At 59.6% G+C, this 10100-nt stretch overlaps 1 protein-coding gene across 1 annotated transcript in view; it reads left to right on the plus strand.

The window, feature by feature from the left end:
• The first annotated feature begins 1160 nt into the window (after window positions 1-1160).
• The window catches only part of PPP2R3B (protein phosphatase 2 regulatory subunit B''beta), a 48967-nt gene continuing 40027 nt past the window's right edge, over window positions 1161-10100 (plus strand). The window contains exon 1 of the mRNA XM_040266430.1: window positions 1161-1514. Within this exon, the coding sequence (XP_040122364.1) occupies window positions 1176-1514 (339 nt within the window). The 5' untranslated portion in view covers window positions 1161-1175. The remainder of the gene's footprint in view (window positions 1515-10100) is intronic.

Consider the following 10100-nt stretch of genomic DNA (forward strand, 5'->3'; position numbering starts at 1 on the left):
CTCCGGCTCGCTCCCAGCGGGCACGCACTGCGCATGCTCGATCGACAGGCCTCCGGAACGCCGCCTCCACAGACACGCACTGCGCATGCTCGACCCCACCCCCCACAGCCGACTACCCGCGCGCGCCCCTCCCAACGAGCTCTCACCGCGCATGCGCGCAGCTCCGCGGGCGGTTGGGGGAAGCCCGGGCGTCTCGCTGGCGCGGGGCCACACCCACCAAAAGCCTAAGAACTAAAAGGCCTCGAGCCCGGTGCCCGCCACCCCTCGCCCCCGTCCACAGTCCAGCTCCTAGCGTCCTCCGGGGCGCACACGCGCCCCGCACAACGTCCGGCCCCCGCAAGCGCCGCGCACTGCCTCGGGGCATTGACGGGCGGCTCCGTGTGATGACGCCACGCGTCGCGCTGACGCACGGCTGAGGCGACCTTCTTTGGGCGCTTGTCCCGGCGCGCCCGTTTTGAAGCTGCCCTGAGTTGGGCGGGTCCCCCCGCGGTCTGACCGCCCGCCTCAGCCGGGACCCCGAGTCCGCGCAGCCCCCGCGGCGCGGCTTCGCCTCACCCCTGACCTCCTGAACTTCCGGCCCGCGACCCCCTCCAGGCCAGGCGTCTTCTTCCGCGAACCCCAGGCCCTCGACCCCCACCGGGCCGGGCGCCGCCTCACCCCTGACCTCCTGAACCCCGGGCCTACGAAACCCACCGGGCCGGGCCAGTTCCTCCCCTAACCCGGGGCTCGCGGTTCCCGCCGGGTCCCTGCCTCCTCACCAGACCCCAGGACCCCTCCCGGGCCGGGCCTCCTCTTCCCCGAACCTTGGGCTCGCGACCCTCGCCGGGCCAGGCTGTCTCCTCATCAGACCCCGGGACCCGCTCCGGGCCGGGCGCCGCCTCACCCCGCACCCCAGGCCCGCGACCCCCACCGGGCCGGGCCTCCTCTTTCCCGAGCCCCGGGCCCGCGACCCCCGCCAGGTGGCTGCCTCCTCACCAGACCCCGGGAGCCCCCCGGCCAGGTTCCCGTCTCTTGCCCCGGGGCCCTTGGCCCCCACTGGCTCGTGCCCTCGGGGGCTGGTCGCCGGCCCCGCGTGTGGTCCATTCAGGCCGAACGTGGGTCCCGGCTCCAGGCACCTGTGCGCGAGGAAAGAGGGGTGGCGGCGTTCCTCGGGAAGGAGGGCCCGAGCCCCGGAGATGCCGCCCGGCAAGGTCCTGCAGCCGGTCCTGAAGATGAAGGTGGACGAGCTCTTCCTGTGCTGGCTCAGCGAGTCCAGCACGCAGGCGATGCTCCGGGACTGCTTGCGGAGGATCCAGATGCCCGCGAGGGCCGAGAGGGGCGCGGGAGACGCTGAGCAGCCGGGGCCCCGGGCCGCAGCCGCTGCCCCCGACCCCGCCTGGAGGACGCGCGAGTGCGAAGGTCCTGGGGCGCCCGGCCCGACCCCCGCGCCCACCCCGCTTCCGGTGGGAGCAGCCTCCAGTGCCCGGAGTGGGCCGCCGGTTCGAGGGCCTCGACGATCCGGAGGGACGAGAGTAGTAAGTTCCTCTTGCTTCTTTTGACGCCTGCGAAGGTAACCGGGGGGTTCCCACCGACATATGGCTGGGGGTGGCCGAGGCACGTGGAGGAATGTCAGGCGTGCTAACCGCTTGAGTGTCTAGGCTGTCTGCTTCAGCGACCAGTGACCAGTTCAGTAGCCCAGTCGTGACCGACTCTGTGACCCCATGGACTTGTGCACGCCTGTCCATCACCAACTCCCAGAGCTTGCTCAGACTCATGTCCATCCAGTCGGTGATGCCATCCAACCATCTCATCTCCTCTCCTCGCCCCCAAAAAAGTCCTGCTCACTGAAAAGTACTGTCTTCAACATCTTCCAAATTGATAATGTTTTTGGAGTTTGTTGGCAGTTGGTTTTAGTTATGCGTGCATGGCTGTTTTTTTTCCTGCTCTGCTTAGTTTGTGAACCTTGACATTTTATCCCAAATCCGTCTACCTTTGTCCCAGAGTTTCGACAACAGGGCTTCCCTGGAGGCTCAGATAGTAAAGATTTGCCCACAGTGCAGGAGACCTAGGTTCACTCCCTGGGTGGGGAAGATCCCTGGAGAAGGAAATTGCTACCCACTCCGATATTTTTGCCTGGAGAATCACGTGGACAGAGGAGCCTGGCAGGCTACAGTCAAGGGGTCGCAGAGAGTCTGACGTAACTGAGGGACTAACAGTTTTTCTACAGTAACGACAGTTGGAGAGCAGTGCATTTAAAAGTAAAGTGCTTCTGTGTTGGTTAGATGTAGCAAAGCGTCTCCACGTGTTCATGGAAAAAACATAAGGGGGAGACGAAAGGGAAAGTGTGGTGGGTGCATGTTGTTCCCCTTGTTTTGTTGTTTAGTCATGCCGAGCTCTTCAGGACCCGGCGGACTGCAGCCCGCCAGACTCCTGTGTCCATGGGATTTTCCAGGTGAGAGCGCTGGAGTGGGCTACCATGCCCTTCTCCAGGGGAGTGTCCTGATCCAGGGATTGAAGCCTCGTCCCCTATCTCTTCTGCATTAGCAGCTGGGTTCTCTGCCGTTAGTGCCGCCTGGGAAGCTCAGATGCACTGAGGCTGCTGCAAATAGACAGGAAGCTTGTGTTGCTCACCTCCTGCTGTGCAGCTCCATTCCCAACAGGCTGCAGACTGGTACCAGCCCACGGCTCAGGTGTTGGGGACCCCGCCTCAGCCGCCCCTCCCCACGCTGTGAGAGCCCACGACTCAGGTGTTGGGGACCCCTGCTCTTGACATCTTGCCTCAGCCGCCCCCCCCACCCCCCATCCCCCACGCTGTGAGATGGCTGTGAGAGGAGAGCCAGGGTTTGGAGAGCTGCCTGAAGCAGTGACAGTCCCCCATCCTCCCGCCACCCGCCCGGTGCTCTTTCCCGGGTCCCCGGAATCTTGTGCGGCGAGCCGCCCACGTGTCATTAGGCGTGGCCTGTGACACAGCTCCTTAGACACCACTGGAAGGTGAATCCCTGTGTCTTGTGGCCCCATACATTGTGCGGGTCCCCCTGGGACTGGAACTGTTGACAGAAAATTTGAGGAGGGCGGCTTTGATGCCTGAGGCAGACCTCGTTTATGCATGGCAGGCAGAAAGCCCCAGAGTGTGGGCGTGAAATTCCTCAGGCCAGAGTGGTGTTTCCCCAAGGGCAACACCAGCTTCTGCCTGGAATGATGTGACCTGGCCTCGGTGTGGGGCTGGAATAGTTGGGGGGCCGGGGGGCGTCTGTTGAATGAAAGAAGTGCTGACCGGGGTGTGTAAGACTGAAGACCCCTTCTCTGGTCTGTAGTTTCCATGACCAGATAGAGTAAGTCACCATGAGGACCTGGTTTTTGTTTTTCTGTTTTACATATTTACTTATTTTTATTTATTTATTTTACTGCACCAGGGTCTTACTTGTGGCCTGTGGAATCTAGTTCCCTGACTGGTGATGGAACCCAGGCCCCCTGCTTTGGGAGCCCAGAGTCTTAGCCACTGGGCGACCAAGGAAGTCCCCTGAGGACCTGGTTTTGAGGAAAAGCAGCATGACTCTCTCTTAACCGTCCCAAGAGGTTTCAAAAAGGAATGGCGGGGACCTGCCTGGTGGTGCAGTGGTGAGTCCACACTGCACAGAGGTACAGGTCCCACCCGTGGTTAGGGAACTACCATCCGCCATTCTGCGGTGGCCAAAAAAACTGTTGATGGGTCTTGTCTGGGGCCTGCAGGTGGCTTTAAACACGTCTTGATGAATGTGGAGTTTACGGCTTCAGTTGAATTTTGAGAGGCCAGTAACCCTAAAAGTACTGTTGTCATTGGGATAAAATGATAAGACTTCTTTGGCCCTAAGAAATGGATAATTAATGTTAGGAAAACGTTCCTCCATAAAATGCCATAAGAAGAGTTCTGAGTTTGTGTTCTCTAAGAGCTAAAAGGAAGTGGAGAAACCTCATATGCAGCTTTCCTGGTGGCTCAGTGGTAAAGAACCCACCTGCCCATGCAGGAGACGCAGGTTCGATCCCCGAGTCGGGAGGTCCCCTGGAGGAGGGGCACCCCACTCCAGTATTCCTGCCTGGAGAGTCCCGTGGACAGAGGAGTCTGGTGAGCGGCCGTCCATGGGGTCTCAGAGAGCTGGACACGACTGAGCAAGTCAGCAGCAGCAGAAGGGCTCTTTGTGCAGAATCGGCATGCAGCTCTTCTGTGAGACTTGTGTTTTCGCATATTTCTCTTCAGTCCTTGTCCCATTTGGTTGTTGGTTTAACATGTATTTTGAACACAAAAAGCTGTTTTTTTTTTTTTTTAATTCTTTGAATTTAATTCTTTCACGGTTCTTATGTATTGCATCCAATCTACGAAATGTGTGACTCTCCCAGGCTGTCAGGGTTTCCTCCTAAAACGTTCTTGGTTTTCCCTTTTGCGTTTAGAGTTCTGATCCATTTCTCTTAAGTTTCTGTGTGTGGTGTAAGATATGGAGGTAACCAGCGGTGTTTGAAATCTCTCTTCCTGCAGAGCTGCACTGTGAGTTACATTGTTGGAATTCAGTCAGCTTGTGCATGTGGGTCTGTTTCCTGATCTCTGATCTCGTGATCTGTGTTTGAAGTCTCACTCTGCAGCTCTTTGGGGATGAACCTGTGGAAAGCAAGTGGCGTACGGCCAACCCTCTTCTTTTAAAACAGTGTGAGAGTCTCCAACGTCCTCTGACCTCAGGCTACCCTAACGTCCTCATCTCCGTGTAGCCCTGTCCTAACGTCCTCATCTCCATGTTAGCCCTGAGTACCGGCTTGTCAGCCCCCACAGGAAAGCCTGTTGGAGTTTTGACTGGGGCTGCGTTGAGTCTGTAGGTCAGTCTCGCACCACTAATACCTTAAAAATGTCGCATTTCCTGCCCACGAGCTCTGGATGTGTTTCTCTCTGCTTGCGTCTCATCATTTTCCATCAGCGACGTTGCCTGCGTTCTAGTGCTTTGCCTCCTTGGGGAAATTTATTACCTACTTGTTTAGACATGGAGTGCTCTGCCTCTGTTTGTGGATACGGGGTGTCCAGTCACCTGGCGATTTGACTTGACCTTCCTCAGCACTGCTTTAGTCCCGGTCTAGGGTCGTGGTTTAGCCCTGGGCGACGGCTCTGGTTCCGTCCGGGCCCCGTCCTTGTTCAGCCTGGATTCAGTCCACGCTCAGTTTGGTCCACATTCAGTTTACGTTCAGCCCACGTTCAGTCTGGCTTCAGCGCACGTTCCTTCCGGGTTCAGCCCATGTTCAGTCCGGCTTCAGTCCACGTTCAGCCCACGTTCAGCGCATGTTCAGTCCAGATTTAGCTCCCTCATCTCCTGGGACTGCCTTCTGCCCTGGGGGAAGGTGTGGGGTCCCCATGAGGAGGAGGAGGGGCGCAGGGTCCCATAGGAGGGTGATGCAGGGTCTCGTGAAGAGAAGAGCTTTGAGGCGGCGCCCTGGTGAACAGCATCAGGTGGCCCGCGTCCTCCCGGTCCCCGGCACGGGCAGAGAGTGCCGGGCCGTGCAGGGCACTTCTGCAGCGTCCCTGCTGGTGGAGAGGGGCTGGCTTACTTTTGGAAGATGAGGCGCTTTCCCGGCAGCTTTCACAGGACTAGGAAAGCTGTGTACACAACTCCTCTCATCTTACCCTCGGCCCCGAGGCATCCAGGGCTCTGGGCCAGGGCACCCGTCTGAGGTCTCTTCTCCAGCTGCAGGGTCCCGTGCCCCCAGCACTTCTCCCAGAGCGCTCCCCACGGTCACGTGCCCGGCCCTCCTCCCGGATCCTCGCCGAGTGCTGCTCCCGGACCGCGGGGCCTCGTGCTGTGTCAGGCGGGCCCTGGCCCCCAGCTCTCGGGTCCTTGTGCCGAAGACGCCCAGGCTCAGTCCTCGTGAGGACCTCTCTCTTCTCGTCTCGGCACAGGGCCAGTCTCTTCCTTGTGTCCGATCCTGTGCGACCCCACGGGCCGCAGCCCGCCAGGCTCCTCTGTGCAGTGGATTCCAGCAGGGACAGTGGAGTGCCGTCCTGCTTCCTCCTTCAGGGCATCTTCCTGACCCAGGGGTCGAACCCAGGTCTCCTGCCTTAGCAGACAGGTTCTTTACCCTTGAGCCTCCTGGGCAGCCACTGTGGTCTCAGGGAGACGCCTGTGGAGTAACTGCTGCCTTTTAAGGCTCAGAAGCATTTGTGACTCCTTTTAAAATTTATTTAGCTTTACTTGGAGGACAGTTGCTTTACAATATTGTGTTGGTCTCTGCCGTACATCACCATGAATCAGCCACAGGTATACACATGTCCCCTCCCTCTTGAACCTCCCTTCCACCTCCCTCCCCATCCCACCCCTCGAGGTTGTCACAGACCCGTTTCTCTTTTCAAGACCCCGTCAAGTGGTGTTCCAGAGCGGCCGCACCGTGGGTGTTCCCTGGCCGAAAGCAGCCCAGGGTTCCAGCGACCCACCCCTGGCGGGCACCTGACCGGCCCCTGTCCGTAACACGGCTCTCTGGCGGCACCTCTGTGGCTTCCTCACAGTTTCCCTGGTGACCGTGGTCGCGAGCCTTCTTGTCCTCATACACCTTCTCCACTGGGCTGTGTTTTCAGATGCTCTTCTGTTTCACACACCGGTCGGTTGCTTCTTCTCATCCAGTTGGCAAGTTCTGTGTCTGCTCTGGGTACAGCTGCTCCGTTTATCACTGTGGGACTTGCCAGCTGTCTCTGCAGCAAGTGGCTTGTCATATATTTCATCTCTTCCACCAGTTTTGCATGAGTGCTGAGTTGCTTCAGTCGTGTCTGACTCTTTGTGACCCCGTGGACTGCAGCACGCCAGGCTTCCCTGTCCTTTACCATCTGCCAGAGTTTGCTCAGATTCATGTCCATCGAGTCGGTGATGCCATCCAGCCATCTCCTCTGTCATCCCCTTCTCCTCCTGCCTTCAGTCTTTCCCAGCATCAGGGTCTTTTCCAGTGAGTCAGTTCTTCCCATCCGGTGGCCAAAGGATTGGAGCTCCAGCTTCAGCATCGGTCCTTCCAGTGAATATTCAGGACTGATCTCCTTTAGGATGGACTGGTCGGATCTCCTTGCAGTCCAGGGGCCTCTCAAGTGTCTTCTCCAGCAGCACAGTTTCACAGCCTCAGTTCTTAGGTACTCAGCCTTCCTTATGGTCCAGTTCTCACATCTGTACATGGCTACAGGAAAAACCACTTATACTGGAAGTTTGTGTGTCTCAACCGCCGCCTTCATCCTCACACGTGCCCTGTTCCCCTGGAAACTGCAAGGCAGCCCTGTTTTCCTCTGCGCTGGTTTCTGAAGCATAGTTGACCTACAGCACTGTGTTAGTCCCCGGTGGAGAACCTGTCTGTTGGTGGTGCTGTCACTCAGTCTGTGTAACCCTGCGACCCCGTGGACTGTGGCCCGCCAGGCTCCCCTGCCCGTGGCATGCTCCAGGCAAGAGTACTGGAGTGGGGTGCCATTTCCTTCTCCAGGGGATCTTCCCCTCCCAGGGATCGAACCTGAGTTTCCTGCATTGGCAGGTGAATTCTTTGCCACTGAACCATCTGGGAAGCCCAGCACAGAACACAGTGATTTGATATTTCTGTACGTTTCAACAAGTCTATGATTTCTCACTGTACAAAGACATTACCGTAATAACTGATCGTGTTCCGGACACTGTATTTTTAAGCTTTTTTTAAAAAAAATCTTGATGTGGACCCCCTTTTAAAGTTTTTAATGAGTTTGTCACAATATTCCTTCTGTTTTATGTTTTGCTTTTTGGCCCCCAGGGCATGTGGGATCTTAGGTCCCTGACCAAGCCTCCCCTGCATTGGAAGGGGAGTTGTAATCACTGGACCCCCAGAGAAGGCAGTTCCCCTCACCTCCCAGCCTCCCTGACGGAGAGAGGGCGTGGCCACCTGGCCTGTCTGTCAGGGTCCCCGGGGCGGTTCTGGGGGTGGGAGCACGCTCTGCCTCCCCCTGGAGGACCAAAGCAGGTGACTGTTGGGGCCGCGCCTACGTCGGGCAGTCTCCGAGCCCCCGGTGCCCCTGCTGACACCCTGAAATGAGAAGTCTGTCCCGAGCACGGCCCCCCCCGGCGTGCTTTTGGGGGCCTTCCTGCGTGTTGTGAGCGGGTCTGACACGGCAGGCCTCGGGCACCCTGACCTCACACCACATGTGATGGCGCCGTGGTCACCGAGTGGTATACACTCTGCCCCAGACCGTCCCCGTGTCTGCAGAATTGGGGGATATGGGGGTCAGCTGCTGAGCCCCAAGTCCCTGAGGATATTCTGGGGACGGGAGGACGGAGCGGGGCCGCGAGAGGGGCAGAGGCAGAGGGCACACGACAGGGGGCTCCTGAGCCGGAGTTTGGGGCAGGTGACGCTGCTGCCGGAAGAGGCTGCATCCGTGTGGTTCGCACTGGGGACCCTTGGGACGAGCGGAGCACGGAGACGGAGGACGGGCGGTGCTGTGGAGGGGGCGTGCATCGGCTGAGCCCAGGGCCTCCAGGGCGGGGCTGGGGGAGGGACCTCCCTGGCTGTCCCATGCTCACACCTTCGCCTCCGAGGCAGGGAGTACAGTTCCCGATCGCTGGTCTGCGAGCTAAGATCCCACATGCTCCGGGGCCAAAAACCGGAAACGTGAATCAGACGGAATGTTGTAACAAATTCATTAAAAACTTTAAAAAGAGGGCCACATAAAAAATAATGTTTAAAAAACTTGAAAACTGTACAGTCCCCAGGGCAGCAAGCCTGCTGAGTGACGCCGCACTGATGGCCACACGGCGCTGTGCCTTTGTCCGAATGAACCCTCAGGGTGTGCGGGACCAGACGCACCCTGGGGAGACTGCGCTTCTTCAGGGCAGCCTTATCCGCGTGGGCTCCTCACCCCCGTGATGTGGGCTCCTATCTCTAACAGACGCAGTGCCCTGCTCGGGGTGTTCCTGACAGGGGAACTTGGGCCCTGCAGGCGGTTCTGGACTTTCTGCCCTCTGTAAGACAAACACGACTGGAAAAAAACGAGCCCCAAACCCAAAGTCCATTAGAGAGGCAGGAAGAGGGTGGGTGGGTGAAGAGGCTCCTGACCCGCAAGGCCATTTCCCCAGACAGCTCTGTCCGGGGCAGGGAAGGGCGAGGGGACAGGCATCCCTGGGGTCCTACGAAGTCAGGGGTGGCACCCTCAGGGCAGAGGTAGACTGTGTGTCTGTGTCGGGGGGCGAGGGGAGCGGGCCTGGCTCTGCGGGGGGTCCACCCCCACGTCAGGGCCCGGGTTCCGTTTGCAGAGTTCCCAGTAAACGAAGGTCTGCGTTGGATTCTGTCCATCCCCGTGTTCCGGTTCTCATCACGCTTTGCACCCGTGTACACCCTGGAATGCGATAGCACCCTCGCTTGAACGCGCACCCCGAGTTTCCACGGGAGAGCAGAGTGTGTCCTCTGCAGGTTGAGTGTACATCTTCCCAACTGGTGGTTCAGAGCGTAGAGAATGCGCCGCCAGTGTAGGAGACCTGGGTTCGATCCCTGGATGGGGAAGATGCCCCCCGGAGAAGGAATTGGCTGCTCACCCGGATATTCTTGCCTGGAGAATCCCACGGATCGAGCCTGGCGTGCTACAGTCCATGGGGTCGCACAGGCTCAGAGACGACTGAGCGACGAACACTGTGACTGTGACTGTTTTTTCCTACACTCCTAAGTGCGCGTGGGTGGTGACCTCCAAAGCGCTTCTTTGCTGCCAGTTTCCCGAGGGAACAGCTCTTGGGCCGCAGGTGGGCTGTGGGCCCGCATGCCCGGGCCGCTTGCTCTGTCCTAGGTTCCAGCTTAGTCCTGGGCTGGCTGCCGGCGTCTGGAGAAGAAGGCCAGGTCCCTCTCGGGGGAGCCCGCGGGCGGCGGCCTCACAGCGGCGGGCCTCGGCGGCCTGTCTGCGGGCTGAGCCGAGCAAGGGTGCGGGGGGTCGGGGGCCGGCCGCTTCCCTCCGCGCGCAGCGAGCCGGCCCGGGACGGGCGCCCTGCCTCGGGCCTGCCCCCGCGGAGCGCAGCGGGGCCCTGGGAGGGGCCGCCCGCCGCCTGCTGGCCGCGCCTCCCCTGCCCGCGCCGTGCGCGCCCGCCCCACCGGAGGAATGCGCGCGCCCGGGGCCCGGCCCCCAGAGCGCCGGC

This window comes from Oryx dammah, unplaced genomic scaffold (genome assembly GCF_014754425.2).
Source record: "Oryx dammah isolate SB20612 unplaced genomic scaffold, SCBI_Odam_1.1 HiC_scaffold_23, whole genome shotgun sequence".
NCBI classification, from domain to species: Eukaryota; Metazoa; Chordata; class Mammalia; order Artiodactyla; family Bovidae; genus Oryx; species Oryx dammah.